The 18647-nt window shown below is 39.8% G+C and overlaps 1 protein-coding gene across 2 annotated transcripts in view; it reads left to right on the top strand.

Annotated features, from left to right (window-relative positions):
• Positions 1 to 13565: 13565 nt before the first annotated feature.
• The window catches only part of ETFA (electron transfer flavoprotein subunit alpha), a 45740-nt gene continuing 40658 nt past the window's right edge, over positions 13566 to 18647 (top strand). Inside the window, exons 1-2 of one of the 2 annotated variants that reach the window (XM_073303515.1) lie at positions 13566 to 13676; positions 17840 to 17989. In XM_073303515.1, the coding sequence (XP_073159616.1) occupies positions 13638 to 13676; positions 17840 to 17989 (189 nt within the window). In that variant the 5' untranslated portion in view covers positions 13566 to 13637. The remainder of the gene's footprint in view (positions 13677 to 17839; positions 17990 to 18647) is intronic. The other variant, XM_073303516.1, reaches the window with a different exon arrangement.

The raw sequence follows: 18647 nt of genomic DNA on the forward strand, positions 1-18647 counted from the left end.
TGTCTTAAATACACAGATTGTTCGGTACAGAATTTTTAAGGCTCTAGAAGACAAGACAGGATATTTGCCATGTGACACCCCCCTCCCCCCGCCTCCTTCGTCATTTGACTCCAGATTTACACTGGTGAGACTCAGAGCAGTTGTTCTTTAGGTAATTTTTTAAGTCTACCTGGAACATGTTGGTCTAAATGTACATTAGAAAGAAAATTCTGCATTGACACATTCAAGTCTTTATCTTACTTCATTGTTCTTCAGTGTTGCACCTTGCAAAAATCTCCTGCTGTTGGGAGATTCCTACATTACTCACGCACAAGGCGGTGAATGAAGGACAGTGTTTTCACTTTGACTCTTGAGTTTATTTGCTTTTCTGATTTTAAAGGCACACACTGTCCAGATAAAAATACACTAGACAAAATCTCTCCTCTGTTACTAATAACCTCCTAGGCTACTAAAACTGGACACATATTTAAAAATCTATTTATTTTTCCTACTTTTGTTGTGTTTACTTCTGCCTTTCACTCAGCTTGTTCAATGAAACTAGACAGGTCTTTTCTGGGCCAGTTCTATGTGCCTTATTCAAGTGTCCTCCCTATGAAGTCAAGAAAATAACGTAAGAATGGCCACACTGGGTCAGAACAATCATCCATCTAGCCTGGTATCCTGTCTCTGACAGTGGCCAGTGGCAGATGCTTCAAAGGGAATGAACAGACCAGGGCAATTATCAAGTGATCCATCCCCTGTTGTCCAGTCCCACCATCTGGCAGTCAGAGGCTTAGGGACACTCAGAGCACAGGGTTAAGTCCCTGACCATGATGTTTAATAGCCATTGGTGGACCTGTCCTCCATGAATTTATCTAGTTCTTTTTTTAACTCTGTTAAACTTTGGGCCTTCACAAAATCACATGGCAACAGGTTCCAAAGGTTGACTGTGCATCGTGTGAAGAAGTACTTCCTTTTGTTTGTTCCTGCTGCCTATTAATTTCATTGGGTGACCCCTGGTTCCTGTGTTAGTGAATAAAAATGTACTGTTTTCTTCTTCACACTCTACACACCATTCATGATTTTATAGATCTCTATCATATCCCCCCTTAGTTGTCTCTTATTCTAAGATGAACAGTCCAACTTTTTAATCTTTCCTCATATGCAACGATTTTCTATAACCTTAATAATTTTTGTTGCCCTTCTCTGTACCTCTTCCATTTTGTAATAGATCTTCTTTGAGATGGGGTGATCAGAACTGCACTCAGTATTCAAGGTGGGGGGGTACCATGGCTTTGTATAGTGGCATCAAGATACTTTCTGCCATCTTATCTATCCCTTTCCTAATGGTTCCTAACATTGTTAGCTTTTTTGACTGCTGCTGCTGCACATTGAGCTAATGTTTTCAAAGAACTACCCACAGTGACTCCAAGATCTCTTTCTTGAGTGGCAACAGCTAATGTAGATCCCTTTACTTTATATGTATAGTTGTGATTGTGTTTTCCAATGTGCATCACTTTGCAGTTATAAACACTGAAGGTCCAGAGCAAGAAGGGATGGACTCTAGTTCTCAAATCCAAAGCACCAAAGGACACATTTTGACTTTGTCAGCTGCTACAGAAGAGCCCATGCTTTGTGGGTGAAATCCAGGTCCCACTTGAAGGGAATGGGAATTTTGCCATTGACTTCCCTAGAGACAGGATTTCACCTTGGGAGTCCAACCCAAAAGTGTGATGAAATGGGCAAGTCTACCTACTGGTCAGAACAAAAGAACCAGAGAGCAAATTAGTTTACTAGCCAGCATAGCAAAGTCTAATGGATTGATGAGACTCCAGAATGTAGTGAAGGAGACAGTGTGAACCATCAGCAGGTCTAGAAAAGTATGGGCTCCTGGGTAAGTCAGTATTTGCACATCTTGTAGTAATAATATTAAACTACCATCAGTGGGAGACTGATGTAAGACTGAAACACACATAAGAATACAATATATTTTTTCTTGCCTCATTTTTCAATGTTGAGCCCAATGCCACCAATTCTCTTTATGCTTCCAAACAACCTCCTCCATCGACTTAAATACAAATAAACAAGGATAAATTATTTTTATTTCTAAATAACCACCTTTCTGGCCTGAAGCCAAATTCTCCTTTCAGTAATGCTGGTGTAAATCTGAAGTTGCTCTATTGAATCCTATATGGAGTGACTATGCATTTAAACAGGTGTAACTGAGAGAAGAATTTGGCCCTGAATGGCAAGTCATAACGTGTCGTCATACCCAATGCACAGTTGAGTAGAAATCCCAGAAAAAAGGGATTTGTAATGGAACTGTTGATGGATCATAAACCAAAACAGTTCTAGCAGGTGATGCTCAAAAGTCTATAAAAATATTCTCCATTATAATGCTAAGAGGCACTGAAATCAACTAGCCTTGGAGATTTGACCTGCATTGATAAATGAATTATGACTTTTGGGGGGGGGGGGGATATATTTCTTCACAGAAAAACTGTCGGGTCACTTACAATCACTAAAAATGTGTGTGATTGCCAATACAGTCACAATTACTATTTCTTGATTTATTTTCTATTTAAGAGCCAAATCCTCAATCAGTTTTTAGGAAAATCTCCTATTGATTTCAGTGAGACTTCGGAGTATGTGCAATTATGCTAGGATATGGTATTAAGCTTGCTAATCAGGTTTTCAGATTTTTTGGGGAATAATTTTCAGTTTTTGTCACAAATTTGATGTATCGGTCCCATTTATAAACAGGAAACAATGACTTTTGCAGCAGATTGCAAAGGCAGTAAATGCTGATTCTTTCAGAGCCAGCCATGGATTAAGTCCATTATAAAATTAAAACAGATGGAACACAATTTCACTTACATTACAAAAAGGACAGGAACCATCTGCAATAAGATTTAGCTTTGCAAAGCTATTGTTATCACGTTACTATTAAAAACCTTTGATGAATGATTTTCTTCTCTTTCATAAACTTCATATGAATCAAATGTCTTATTTATTCCTCTTCCCAAGAAGATAATTATATTTTATTTTAAAAGATGACATCGATCAAGGATCCATTTCTGGGTTATAACAGAATGTGTAAAAAGCAAAGAAATGCAGGAAAACTCAGAAGTTTGGATCTGCTCTCAGCCTTTACAGCAAAGAATTATCAAAAGGACAGTTCTGCAATCATTTTCCCCTTTAAAAACATTTTCTTGTGCTTAGGAACAATGTCCAATACTGAAAATAGATAATTAATGAGATAATGGGATACTGCATGTCACCTCCTGTCCAATGGGATTATCTGATGGCTAATTATGGACAGATTGTGATTAATGTGATTATGGATTGGATATTAATTGATTCTGGATTGATCTAGTTATGTTTTAGTCTGCTCCAAATGGTTAATTGGATCTGAGATAATAGAAATGCAGCTTGCACCAGATTTTGCCACATCAATTGATGAAGTATCTTTTGATCTGGTTGGGTTGTGAACAATAAATTATTTACAGCTGTTGATGAAACTACTCTCCTTTAGAATGTAGTTATTCATTTTTTATTTTCAAGAGGCTTTGAAATTAAAATCAATAGCCTTTTTTAAAAGTCTTGTTGACAATTGAAAAGCATATGTATAACCCACAAACAAATATGACTAAATTAAGCAGTGGATAACTGTTAAATGATATTGCTCTGCACTGCTCTGTGGGAAGGCTGCACTCAATTCTCTGGTTCAGACTATAAGGAATTGGGAGTTCTGCAGAGGTAGAATGTGTAACACTGCAAAAAGGTATCGTACCACAGCTACCACTGCCCCTGTGACTGATTGAGAGTTAGCCTTGGTGGGATTGCTAAGGGAATTCTCTCCATATTTTTTTTTCTTTCATGGACAGGATTCACTAATAAAGATCTTAAGGCCAGAGAGGACTTTTCGGATCACCTAGTCTGACCTCCTGTACAACAAAGAACATTGAATTCTACCCAGCAATTTTTGTATCAAGCCCAGTAACTTGTGAAAAGCTAGAGTATATTTTTTAGTTTAAATAGACACCCAGTCTTGATGTAAAGACTTCAAGTGATTGAGAATTCTCCACATCCCTTGGTAAGCTGTTCTAATTTACTACGCCTACTTAAAAATGTACGCCTTATTTACATTTTAAATTAAATCCCACCCGTTGGATCTTGTTATGCTGTTGTCTGCAGGATTTAAGATGATGGACTGTGGGATCTTGAGAATGCAAGGAAGAAATGGTGGGAGGGGGACATTTTGCATTTTGAGGCAGGATATATTGCAGATGACTTCTCCCACTCTCAATTCATGCAAACTGGATGCAATCATAGTACATATGATATGGTCTGCTGGTTTAAGGACAGACCCTGGAGACCAGGAGAGCTGGATTCTGTTTCTTTCTCTGTCACAACTTCTTGTGTTAAAGGGGGCTGGTAATTTTTCTCCTACTGAGTCCAGTTGGATTTGGATTGGGCTCTTAGCTTCCCCATGACTTAGATTTCTCATCAGTACAATAAGATTTATAGTTAGACCTACCTGTGGCATGTGATAATGCTTCCCTCATTAATAAAGTGAAAAGTGCTTTAAGATCTACAGATGGAAGGCCCAAAGGAAATGCAAAACATGATCTACGTGTTCAAAAATGACTAATGATTTTGGCTGCTTCAATTCTTGAGTAACAACCTTAGACCCTATAAAGGGGTCCGATGCTCTACAGAGCGGAATGCTTGCTTTTGGAAAATGGGGCCTGTTTATGGTGTTGCAAATTGGCCATCCAAAAACAAATGGATCAACAATCACTCATAACTTTTAAAGAAATAAGGCAATTACTGTGACTCCTGCACTCATCGCAGAAGTATTATTTCCTAGGTTGAAATTTGGAAGTCAGCTTTCCAGAAATGCTTGGAAGCAAGCACAAAAGGTGTAATTCCCATGAGGCCATCATGTACATAGACTGAATGTTCTTGGCTTTACAGGGAAAGGCTCAGGATAGTGTGAATAGGGAATAGTGAGTGGCATGCAGATTCTTCTTTAGCGGTGTAATAGGCATAAAAAGCAGATATGTGTTTAAAAAATAATGGCAGTGTATTCTGCCATTGAAATTTACACACCGCTCCCATTAACTTCAATGGTAGCTCTGCACACACAACGATGGCAGCGTACAGCCAAAAGTCTAAGTTGACAATGTTGCTTTGTCACTGCAGACAGGAAGAGATGGCTGTCTTTCTATCAAGCCACTGAAGCATAAATATTCCCAAGCAAATTGCATTACAAACAGTGTGAAAACAAATATTTTCAAGGAAGATTCCATCTGTTTTTTAAACATAAGCCTTCACTTCCAAAAAGGTTAACAATTCTAGCAATATTGCAGCTAGATCACTTAACTCTTGAGCACGAGTACTCATTCTTACAGAACCTAGTAGGCCTTGATTCTGCTCCCGTTGAACCATTTTTACCATTGACTTCAATGGGAGCAGGCTCTTTATTACGGCTAGTGATTTCACTCCCAGGTAATGCTCATTTATGAAAATATGCAAAAGAGAACATGATCTGATATTGTTATTTATCTAATTATCCAGAAGAATATCAATATTTAGAACTTCATTAGGAAGTGTCATTTATAGGGAAACTGCAGTGTGGCACAGTAATCCGAGCAGGGCCTGGAAATTTGGATTTGGTTCCCAGCTCTCTGTGATTGGGCAAGTGACAGCTCTGTTCCTCAGTTTCCCCAACTGTAAAATGGGGATAATACTTCCCAACCCCAACGGGATGTAGTGAAGGTTAATTAAATAAAGATTGTAAATTGCTCTGATCTACTCAGATTGAAAGATGCCATAAAGGGCATCATAAATTATATCATGATAATATCTTTTTATAAAGGAATCTAGTTGTAAGACAGGCTGAAACTTATACTTACACTGGTGTGAATCAGGACTAAGTCAGTGGAGCTCCACCCGTGTAAAACTGGTGCAAGTGAGAAGACAATTAGGCCCTATAGAGAGAGACTATAAGGAAATTAACAGAACAATTTTGGTCACATGGTTATCAGTCCAGATAACAGTTCAGAGTAAGTAAAATTCTTTCTTTCTATGCATCTGTAAAACATACATTAATTAAAAACATTTGTCGTCAAATAACATTTCATTTCTATGTTTCAATATTCATACACTGTAGAAATAAATGCCAGTGGGGAAGGATCAATATTAACTGGTTTAGAAAAAATGAAAAAGGCTTGAAATATATGGGCAATATTTGCACTTTGACATGGCAAACATGCACATGAGTAACTTTAAACATGTGAGTAGAGCCACAATGGGATTACTCACATGTGTAAAGTTACTCTCATGCATAAGTATTTTCAGGGTTGGGGACCAAATGATTCGACAACAGAATTATTATCTGCTCCATGCAATGGGATAATATAATTTTAAATTATGGCAATAACTATCCTCAATTACCTTGTCTAGTAACTCTGGGTCACTTATTATTCCTCTATTTTTGTCATCTCTCATGGTGCATTGCTGCCTTGCTCTCTTTTTGACTCATCCCTGTAGTGTCATGTAGGCAGATGCTGTCTGTTCAATTTTTAAATTCTTCAGAAGAGTGGTAAGAAGATTCTGATTGTTTTAACATTATTGGATTTTGACAGATTAGTAGGTGAATCCTTTCAACTGTTGGTAGAGCTCCTGAATGAAGCTCTTTAATTTATCTCCAAGTCAGCCATACTCATCATGATTGCAGAAACAGTAAACTGAGGATGACCCATACCAAACTGTGGTGTTGCTATTTAAAAACAAAAAATCAGTCCTCTTCTTTACTAAGCCTATTGCTGGTTTCCATGTCTTGTAGGAATTCTGTATTTTACATGAACCAAAATTTAATTCCAACATATATACTTTTTGTATCCATTCTTGTTTCATTTTTCCCTGTGGGACATAATAAAGTTACTGGAGCAGGGTTTTTTGCTGTGTTTTCACTAACTTACTATATTTAAACAAGTTTGAGCCATCCTCCATATTGATCTAACTTCACAGTATGAAAAAATGTAATTCCCTTTACAATGAAGAAATTGGGTCAGCAGATCCTAATGAAATAATCCTGGATAACAATGCACCATACACAGGGCTGCTTCCACTAATTAATCATTTTTTTTCCTAAATGTATAAAAATGTTTTCTACTTGCAATGGATTCTGAATCCACAGTTTCATTGGTCCCTGTGCACTTTGTTTTACCCTTTTATTATCAGCACCCATTATGTGGGAGTTGAAATAGAATAAAGTTTTTTGTCATGGTTCAGCTCATGTGGATCATGCTGATATAATCCCTACCTGATTACAGTTTTATAAAACACTAGCCATAAGTGATACAGACTTCCTTTGTGCATCAAGATGTAATCCTCATCAAACCAGTTTCAATAAAGATTAAATGTATTTGAGGTGCTAGTCAGGTTTTAAATTAACATTAAAAGCAAAAAATATAATATCAAGCCTGTCATTTTCTAGATCTGTGGCACTTTTACTTTGAAATCTGACCTAGAGTTTGCCAGCAGCAGTTTGCTGATCAAAAATACTTTATACTATTAAACAGATGCATAGAAAGAAAGAATTTGACTTACTCTGAACTGTTATCTGGACTGATAACCATGTGACCAAAATTGATCTAATGTTAATTTCCTTATAGTTTAGTTAATAAAAACAAAAATACTCTAAACCTATACTTGTTCCTTTTAAAGGCTAGATTCCACAACATATGCCTTCTGCTTTTGCAGCGTGAAAGCTAATTTTTTGGGGGGGAGTCAGGGGCTTACAATAGGATTACCAAGGGGTGTGCCATGCTTTAATGAGTAAAACATACATTAATTAAAAACATTTTTAGTCAATAAAGGGTACACAAAGAGCATCTTTACCATATACTCAATTTATCTTTGCTCCTTTTATTAGATTTCTGCATTCTAAGTAAGAATATTTTCCAAAGCAATTGTAACAATATTTGTCACATTTCCTCTATAGGATGCTCAGTTGTGCTTTTTAAGACACAGCTCTCTGAAGGGATGGGAGGAAGTTGCCTCACCCCTGAATCAGGGGTGCTTATTTTCATTTAACCCCAATTTTATAGCACTGTGGCTCCATGAAGTTATTCTTATGCATACCAGTGTGAGAGGAGAAACAGGCCTGGTGATGACTTTGGTCATTTTTCAGTTTTTCTGAGGTGAATTCTTTCCAGAATTTAGAGAATTGGGAACAGGCCTTGAAACCTAGAGGGCTGGTTCCTTAGCATCACTGAGCCAGTTATAGTAACTTTAAGGCTAACTTATTTATGCTGAGGCTACTCTAATTTATGCTGGCTGGAAGAGTCCCCTAGGGACAATCTGATCAGCCAAGATTGGCAGGGCACAGTCCACTCCAGCCTTGCCTCTTCTAGCCCTCGTCATGGGCTCTATACAGTTGCCAGTGCACCAGAGCCAGGAAATGGGATGTGCTGTATAGCCATAATGGCTGTCTCAAATCTCATTCGCCTTTACAATCATCATAAGTTAATTGTCCAGCAATACAAAATATCTGAATACGCACGGACACATTCTGCAGTAGGATCTGTAGTATTTCTTGGCATCTGCCATGAAAGACATGTGGAAAGGTGAACTTTGGCAGTGATATACTACATCCTAGGTTGTGGGAAAGCTGAAGTGCTTTGCACTTGTCTGAGAGAGATCACAGTGACGGGTGCCATAGAAATGCATTTCTAGGATAAATCAGCAACATGCTGCAAACCTCTCACACTATGGGGAAAAATATGCATTGTAGTGAAATGGTTAAACAATACTAAGAATATTAATGATAAGGAAGAAACTGTATTTGTGACGCACTATTCATTGATTTCAGGATCTTAAAGCCTGTAGTGTTACAAATCCGTAAGCTCTTAGTACTGCTGGATGGATTGCTTGATTTGTAACTTAAGTGAAGAGGCTACTGTCAGTCTCTCCAGGATTTCAGTGACCACATTTTTCAAAGATCTACAATGCAGATTTTTCGGGGAGTATTTTGCTTAATGTATTTTTAAATCCATCCCTTTGCCACTCGGAAATTGTAAAAAGCAAAACAATACCTAATGTATATTATTATTGCTTGGGAAGTATCATGGCCCTCAGAACAAAGTGCAGAGTTTTGTATGGTCCTTACTATGAATTAGATTCCTGTGTTAATCTTGTTTGTTAGGAGAGTGGGCCTGTTTCAGATCTCAGTTATGTAGTTGTAAAGCTGGAATAATTTAATGGAAGCTGGGTTTACACTGGTGTAACCAAGATCACAATCAGGCTCTGTGTGTTTAGAATGCTGATCTGTAATAGAAGTTCTTCTACTCTGTAACAGAAGCTGTTCTGTGACTAAATAGAGGCTGTTCTGAGCGGGAAAATAGATCAGACACCATCTTACAAACACTGACATAGCTATTTAAAAATATGAGTGAAGCTGCAATGTTAATGATGTGGTATGGAATTTTGCCATATCAGAATTCCTTTAAGTATACGTGAAAGTCAAGGGACATGTGTTCTAGACCTAGCTACTAATGACTTGCTATGCAGCCTTGGGGGAGTCACTTAGGTCCATAGATTCAAACATGGCCACTAATTATGGCTGCCTAGCTTGAGATACCTGGATTTCAACTGGGACAGCCAATATATGACTTATGCAGAATTAGTGGCCACTTGAAAATGGAAGACTTAATGTCTCTGTGCCTCAGTTTCCCTATCTGTAAAATGGGGACAATGGGAAAAAGACATAAAGTATTTGAGATCTTCAGATGGCAAGTGCTGTATAAGTGCTAAGCCAAACTCAGGTTGGTTGCTCTCAAAGAATGGTATTGAAAATAAATTGGGTGGAGAGAAACACTAGCTAAAGTAACATTTAAACATTACCAAAGGGCAAATCTTGTCTCTTCTATGGGCATATGCTACCTGAAGGGTAGTGGTTCTGCTCCACTATGGGGGCAGGCTGTAAGGAATCCACAAAGGGAGATCTACAGTGTGTCACAGAACTTTGCTCTATGGATTTACTACAGTAGTAGTGCACAGAGAGGTGCAGAAGGTGTGTGTTACAGAGGGATGTGGCCGTGTCCATTAGATTTGTGTCTATGTGGATCTACTGGCCAATCCCTTCACCCCTTGGGTGGCAGCACAGTTGTTACAGAAGGTGCTGTAACTCCATGCCTGCAATCATGACTGCAGTGAGATCTGCTGGCACTATACAGCCTGGGAGGGAGGATTTCATCTCCTGAGGAGCACCCCTCCGCAAAACCATTTTACTGGGGCTTTGCAGTTTGTCGCAGGAAGATTGACTCATTTGCTCTGGAATTGCTATGTATCATCTGTTTTCTCTATATAGCAGGAACAGAGCAAGGATGCAAACCATATTTTGCTGAACTTTCCTTTAATCAGTTTCATATTGTTAAATGAAATATAATCCTGAGTAAAATACATTCAGCTCCTTAAAAATTAAAAAAAAACCTATAAATTTTTAAAAGCAAATGAGCCATTCTCCAAAACAGAAATGGATTTTGGGGCCTCTGATGACTATAATGCTGCACGTGAGGAAAGGGCGTTGGCTGAAGCAGTTATACATCTGTCCTCTGTAATGAGGATACCATACTGGGCTGGTGTTACTTGACTGGTCTTTGAAACATCAAATAACTTAAGACAATTGGCAGATCCTGGAGTATGGAAAAAGCCTTGATGTCTGGTCTCTCCTCCCATGTTCCAGCACCTATGGACAGCTGAACTAAAGTGTCTTTCTTTCTTTCTTTCTTTCTTTCTCTGTAAGTCTATACCAAATGCAAGAGAGAGTTACTATAGGCTCTGCTATGATACAAATGTTGGGTTTCTTGGTTTTGGCAATAGGAACTTAGAGGGGCTTCCAGAACTTGGCTACAAAGAGAGTTCTTTTCAGTTTGGGAACCATACCCCATATATTCTCCTCTTGTGTAGAAATGCACAGAGAGGAACAAAATACAAAAGCTCCGTGTTTCTTTAAGATCCATGATTAGGTAAATAAACTACCTCCTACTAGGCCATGGGGCCAGTGGGATTGTGTTGCAGTCATGAGGCAGGGCGCAAGAAAGGCAGTGATGAGCTGTCAATCTATGAGAAACCAAGCCTCAACCCACATGGACCCTGGCTAGCCCCATGGCCTCTACGCTCCCCTCTGTCCCCCAAAGTATGGCAACACACTGTGCTGAGGTAGCCTTTTTGACAATTGCTGCTCTGCCCACAGCGGTGTCTAACCTGCTACCCCAGCCTCCTTCAAGCAGCTTTATATTTCCACAAGTTTTTGTGTAATATATAGCTTTCACAATGGAACATGGTACTCAGTGTGGCTGTTGCCAGATCCTTTCCCACCTTGGCCACATCCTTTTTCAAATGGCATGCCAGCTGCATGGCTCTTCTGCTGTGTGGCGGGAGGAGCATTGCTCACAGCCACCTTCTGTTTTCTGTCACTTTGTTCAACTTTGCAATGTGTAGGAAGGGTGGGGGAGAACATAAGAGCTTACTAATGCCTCTCCTCTGTTCAGCATAGTTTGTAGTCAGGTCTTTGGCCTGTCCAGTCCTCAGACAGAATGGAAGATGGCCCACAGCAATGCCAACATCACCTGGACCGAACTGGGCATATCACAGATCAAACATGGCACAGGGCTCTTATGAACAGACCCCGGCCATTATCTTTAATGGGAAAACATACATTACTTGCACATACTAAGCTGCAATGCACACTAACACTACGCTGCCCAACAATTTAGGGCAGGAAACATTTAGGCTAGGAAGGACACATGACAAGTTGTGCAAATGTACCAAGGTGCCTTTGCTTGTGTTCTAAAGGAAGAGGTTTTGATTCTTCTCTGTCTAGCCACTTCTGCAATTTACACCGTACAAACTGGGTATAAGATGCTGCCATTCCGATTTGGTAGTATTCTACACTCAGTCTTAATCTACTTTGCATTGGTATAAATGACTATGCAAAGTGCATGGCATTGGGACAGGACCAGCAGCAGGAGAGGAGGCTCTGGACCCTCCCATGCTCTGTGAAGCTGTGCAGGTGTCCTATTTATGATAACTGGCAAGCGGTTTGGGAAAGGGGGTGGAACTATCAGTGTGACGACATTGATTATACTCTGCATTGTGGAGGGCACAGTGGCTGCGGCGGTTGTTGCTGCCCACCACCTTCAATAGCAGTACCGCAGGCTACTCTAGAGTATTTCCTCCTCCTGTTTGCTATGGCTGCATACAACGTGGAAGAATTTCAGTCTAATTCTGGATACTTGTCTGTATACCAAAGGTGTTATTCCTCTTTAAAAACTTTATTTAACTCTTGGCAAAAACAAACATGCAAATAAAATATCGGAAAAATGGATTCAGATTTTGTTACCATATCATTTTTTTAAATTAAATCTGGTCAAGAGGAGGATCTAATGCTCCCCATTGTTCCTTAGTATTATGTAGATGGTTGTCCATTTGTGCTCCGTGCCATCTGGATCCTGTCATGGATAGTATGGTTCTTGTTCAGTTGCTGGACAAATCCATTCTAGTCTTCCCATTCTTGGCTTCTGAGCCCAGTCCATAAAACGTGTAGCTTTCTTCTCCAACATTAGCACAAAGGTTCCTTTCCTAAGTGATGCCTGGGAACAAATATTTAGACCCTTCAGGATGGAATTGGCACACATGTATATTATATGATACTATTTAAGATGCCAGAAATGTTTGTTAGATCATCTTTGTCTCTGCCTGTAAGTTTCAGGCTAGTTCTGAAACATTTGTATTCGCAGCAGTGGAAATGTGTGTTGTATGTGGGTTTTTTTTTTTTTTTAAGAATGTAAAAATAAGAAAAGTTTGTGTGTGTGCACTTAAGATCACAAACAGGAATCTTTATATTTGGCTTATGTAATACAAAGAACTAATTTCATGACGTTTACATCCATGTGGTTAATGGGATCATGCCCACCCCCCAATTTTAAGTTGAATTTTTTGGACATATGCAAAGCTGGGATCAGTTGGATATTCGTTTTGCTATAACTGCTGGCCTGTATCCGGGAACTAATGGAGAGTTTGAGTTGCTTAATCACCCTAATTGTAGAAGGAGCATGAAGGGTGTTTAACAGGCAATCTTGTTTGAGAGCCCACTTTCTATGCTCCAGGACGTCCCTGGCAGACAGATTTGAGTGCTGACTGTAGGTTGGCCCAAGCTGTACGTTTTTGGCTGTGAATCTAACCGTTTCTCAAGCTGGGGTCTCGATTTGTGCCTAAGTCTAGTTTTGCTAACTTTTCCTCCCCTGAATATGAGCGATGCACCGCACACACTGACCCATGGACTGCAAAGCTGCATCAAGGCGCAGCCACGGCAGGGCCTGGGGGCTGCTGTGTTATCGGGCCTGGAGTCCGCCTCGAGCTGCATTTCCCCATCCCGCCCCCACCCCCACGCGCGCCGCCCCGGGAAGCCAAAGAGCCCAAGAAACTTCCCGCCGCCTCTGATTGGCTGCGCGCGCAGCCAATGGGAGAAGGCAGGATTCCAAGTCGCGTTGTCCCTTAGTAGCTGTCGCGAGATCGCCGCCTCGCCAAGCCGGCTCGGGTGCGCGCTGCTGGGGCGGGGTGAGAGGGTCCCGGAGGGAGTCGCCATGTTCCTGGCGGTCGGAGCTCGGCGCCTGAGGCGGGCGGTGAGTGCGGCGCGGCGCGGCGGTCGGGGCCCACTCTGCAGGGAGCAGCGGCACCGCTTCAGCGCCGGGCGGGGGAGCCGTCCCTCCCCCCTTGGAGCCCTTCCCGGGGCTCAGGCGGCCGGTCCCGCTTCAGCGCCGGCTTCCCCCCACCCTGTCCGTCCTGGGGAGCTGCCTGGCTCGGCCCGGTGGCCCCGCAACTAGGACTGGGCCGAAGGTCACCCAGAGCCAGGGAGACGCCAGCCGCCCACAGGGCTCTACGCCCTTTGCCCGCGGTCCTAGCCACAGCCTGGGGCTGGCAGGCAGCTCAGGAGGGCACCTAGTTCATCCCCTGCAGGGCCAAGTAAACCCAGACCATCCCTGCCAGGGGGTTGTCCGACCTGTTCTCAAAGCCCTCCAGTGCTGGGGGGGTTGGACGCCTGTTCTAGTGCTTAACTCTCCTTAGAGTTGGAAAACTTTTCCTACTATCTAACCCAAATCTCCCTTGCTGCAACTAAGGCTGTTACATCTTACCATGCCCTTGGTGGACTTGAAGAACAATTGATTACTGGTAGGTTTTGGGCATCATTTATGACAGCACAAGTGAGGAAAAGGGAGAGCAAGAGGTTTGTTTGGTCTAATTTATGTTGCATTATGCAAAAGAGTCCCCCTCTCATACTTTGGAAATCCTTGACGAGTTCTTAATCGGTCTATGGAGATGTATTTTTATCTCACTTCAAATAATGGTTCCCATCAAATAAGACATTCATCTAATAGCAAAAGTCTAAAAAGTTGTGCTGGTCTGCATTTACTCCGAGCAGGAATCCAGGACTCTCATTTTCAGTGATTAAAAACCTTGTGTAGCCCATTGATGAATGAAAATAAATTTGCTGCAGCTGTAAAAGACTCTTGGTTTTAGTGATTGGATCTTCAAAGAGTTTATAAAATGTCATGTTGATAAAAATAGCAGTGAGTGGGAATATGCCTTAGTACCACAGTAAAGTATATTTGTAAATAAGAGCACAAAACAATGCCAAGGAACCTGGACTTTCAACTTGCTAACTGCAGAGGAAGCTCCAGTGGCCTGTTTATATAGGGATAAGGTATAATCTATTCGTTCTACAGTTCAGTTGAAACTAAACAGATGTAAAAGACCAAATTCACCACTGTTGCAAGTGGATGTGACTCCACTGATTGAAATGAAGTTGTGACCAATTGATTTTAGTGAAGTTTTGTGAGGCCATTTGGATGGTGAGAAGGAATTTGCAAATATTGGTGACTTTCTTTCTGTACTAAAATCCTGGACTCTCCATTGGTAGTAAAACACATTTGCCTCCTCTTTTTATGTCATCTAGGTTTCAGTGCCTTTAAAAAATCAGGGAAACAGCCAATTTGAGGCATTCTAGAATATAATTTTCTACTTAATGCAACTTTTATTAAGCTACTTTTACCAATTAGGATATATTTAAAATAGAGAAACTACTGATAAACCCAGTCATAGTCTTAAATTAGATTAACAGAGGTGTCCGCTGCAAGATAGGGTATCTTGTTGGAAGGGGGGAAAATAATCGAGAGATGTCATACATTTCAGAGGAGCTCTTTTCTGAATGAAGAATCCTGCAAATATCTAAATAAGAAGGTAATGGTAGAAGAAACTTACTAAAATTAGGCAGCCACAGGTCCTATATCCAAAATCAGTTGATTTCTAATGTGTGCTAAGGAAAACTCCACTTACTCCCCTACAAGTAAATAGGGATGATTGATAAGACCTTCTAGGTAAGGCACTTTGGTGGTAGGATGGCTATATGATATTAGTATTTCAATGACTCCGTTAGTTTTTGTCTTAAATTAGTGCTCTAATAACTTTGTAAAACATTGTTCTGTGCGTACTTTATCTCCAGGTTACATGTTAGAGAGTTAAAATAATAGGAGTACTTGTGGCACCTTAGAGACTAACCAATTTATTAGAGCATAAGCTTTCGTGAGCTACAGCTCACTTCCTCAGTTAAAATAATGATACTTCACATTGTTTGGATAAAGTTATGCATTACGTATTTCTGAGTTTCTGTTTTTATTGGGGTTTTTAAAGTTTACAAACATGTAAATGCTCAGTATTGGTATTTTTACCCAACTGGGGATGCAAAAAACCTGCTAGTTCTCTCTCTCTATGATGGGGTGACATCAGAGAAGAAAAATGTTTTGGATGTTGGTTCACTCTTTTTGTGCTGCTTCCAGCTCCTTGTCTTGGCCTTAAAGTTTGAAGGGTAAAAGCTGATGACCTTTCTCAAATTTCAATTATGCTTTTTTTATTGCACAAAAGATCTTCTTAGATCTATTTTGGACTCAACATATCTATAAATTCAATACTATTTCCCACCTTTTTATGAAATTATTTGAGATCCTTGGATGAAAGATAGTATAAATGTAATTTGTATTTTTTCTTCATGCTAATAGACCAGTATTTGATTTTTCTAATAAATAAGAACATAAGAATGGCCAAACTGGGTCAGACCAAAGGTCCATCCAGCCCACAGGGCTGGCTCCAGCTTTTTTGCCGCCCCAAGCGGTGGAAAAAAAAAAAAACCCAAACAAAAAACCCCCGATTGAGCTGCTGCCGAAGTGGAAAGGAGGGAATGAATGAAGGACTTGCCGCCGAAGACCTGGATGTGTCGTCCCAATAACTGACGGAATGCCGCTCCTGTCTATTGACTGCCCCAGGCACCTGCTTCCTTCGTTGGTGCCTGGAGCCAGCCATGCCATCCCAGTATCCTGTCTACTGACAGTGGCCAATCCCAGGTGCCCCAGAGGGAGTGAATCTAACAGGTCCCTGACTCTAGGGAGTGTTCTCGGAGCAAGGGTAAGAAGTGGCACTGTGAAGGCAGCTGATACCTCTTCCCTTGTACCCTCCCATACAGTAATGAAGATCTTGGAGGATCCTTTTGGGTGCATTGTCCTTGTGAGGCTATGTGGCACTAGGTGTGCAGGAAATACCTGGTTACTATTTTATGTGGTCTTATGTGTTGATAGTCAGGGAGAGTATTAAATATATCATGATTTAAATCCTTTGGAAAATAATGCAGGTTTTTTTTTTAATGCACTCTGTTAGGCAACCAATCCATGTAGTTAATCAAAAAGGCTACCTGCAATAGTGTTCTGTGATTTTGTGTATCATTTGTGAGAGGCCAGTGCTTGGCTAAATTAACCTCTTGTATGAAGAGGCTGTAGTCAAACTAAACTGAAGTATTAGTGAAACATAGTGAAACAAAGTAACAACGTTTAGAATCCTTTGTTTCATTTCAGTTTGATTCTCTTTCTGTTTTTGCAATTTTGTTTTGATTTGTGAAGTACTCCAGAACTAGTTCTAATGAATGACTGGAGGGTATAGTAGGTAGGTTGGTCAAGTGATTATTTCAAGTAGCCATATTGGACTGTGATGGGATATTGTTTGAATAATCAGAAAAGGGTTGAACGTTTTATTTTAAAATGTATTACTTAGATTCAAGTCTGATACAGTCCAATAGACTTTTTTATTATGGTGTCTTTAGACTGCAAACCTGCCTCAGATTCTAATTAGTTTGTTTTCACAATTCCCAACAATTAATAAAGGCAAAGTAAGAATACAGTATTTTTAAAAAATAAAATAAGCACAGGTTCTTTCGCTAGGATTTTAGTCAAAGCTTTGTTTGAAAAAAATATTTATTGTTTCAAGCAAATAATTATCTACTTGCCTTATAGGAGTGTGTCCTCTGATTCCCTCCCATTGTGTCCTGCTTTTTTCCCTTGTGGATTTCATCCTACAACCATCCAAATTCTTAAATTACTTCCATGTGCTGAACAAACCATTTAAGGCATTCAACCAGGCTGATCAATTGACCTAAAATATCTAGTTTATGAAATTATCACTAGTCCTTACCAGTATCTTCTTGTCCTCTCAAAATGGCTATGCAGTATATAGCCTGAAGTTCAGAAGATTGTCACTTGCTTAGTGCCTGGTACCTTCAAACTACTTTATTAAAAAATATCTGTTAGTTCAGTTGGTCTGTTCAGCGTTACTGGTTAATGTAGTTTTGTACAAGTGAAATGCTTTCTATAAGGCATTGGGTGGTCTTTGTAAAATATTATAAAATATTGTTTGTTCCTTCCACATTTAATGTTAACCCTGCGTTTTTTCTCTCTCTTTTTTTAAGGCCTCATTGCTCCAGCGATTTCAGAGTACATTGGTAATCACTGAACACACAAATGAGTCTCTTACACCCATTACGCTAAATGCTATCACTGCAGCAAAGCAGCTTGGAGGTGAAGTATCTTGTTTAGTAGCTGGTACCAACTGTGACAAGGTAAGAAACCTGATTATTTTTCTTTCTAGATGTGTTTAAACAAAGTAATGACTACCATTAAGTAAACCAGACAAGACTTAGGTCAGTTTCAAGAATGATGTCCAAGTATGAGGAGCTATGCCAATGGTCACTAGTCCCAAGGAAATGTCCTGCATTTAAACTGTTGCTCTTCTAAACTGAAAATATGCATATAGGGTGTGTTTTGTTTTTTTAAATAAGAGACCATGCTAAAAGAGACTCTCAACTTAAATTCTGTTTTTTTTTTTAAATGAAGTTTTTGTAAATCCCAAGGCCAATAGAAATGTTAAAATTCCAGTTTAAATAGCTATTTTAAAACAAATATTCTCCTGTAAAGTTTGAAATCCAGGTATTACAGCACTAAGAATCTGAAAGTAAAACTTGTTTAACTGACTTTTATTGTCCATTCTGTGAAAACGTCAAAAAGTAAACGGAGCATACAGAATGACAAATAGAACTTTTTAAAAATCTCACTGTTAATTAACAAAGGTGTTACTAATGTAAGGATGTGTTTACAATGTATGATTAAGATGTTAGTGTTTCCTGACTTTAAAAGCATGCTACACATTGGAGAACTAATGCCTTGTGTGCTTGCCAGTACTGTTGCTTGAATCATCTCAAGAGTCTATAGTATACCAGT

Source organism: Lepidochelys kempii, chromosome 10 (genome assembly GCF_965140265.1).
Source record: "Lepidochelys kempii isolate rLepKem1 chromosome 10, rLepKem1.hap2, whole genome shotgun sequence".
In the NCBI taxonomy this organism is placed as follows: Eukaryota; Metazoa; Chordata; order Testudines; family Cheloniidae; genus Lepidochelys; species Lepidochelys kempii.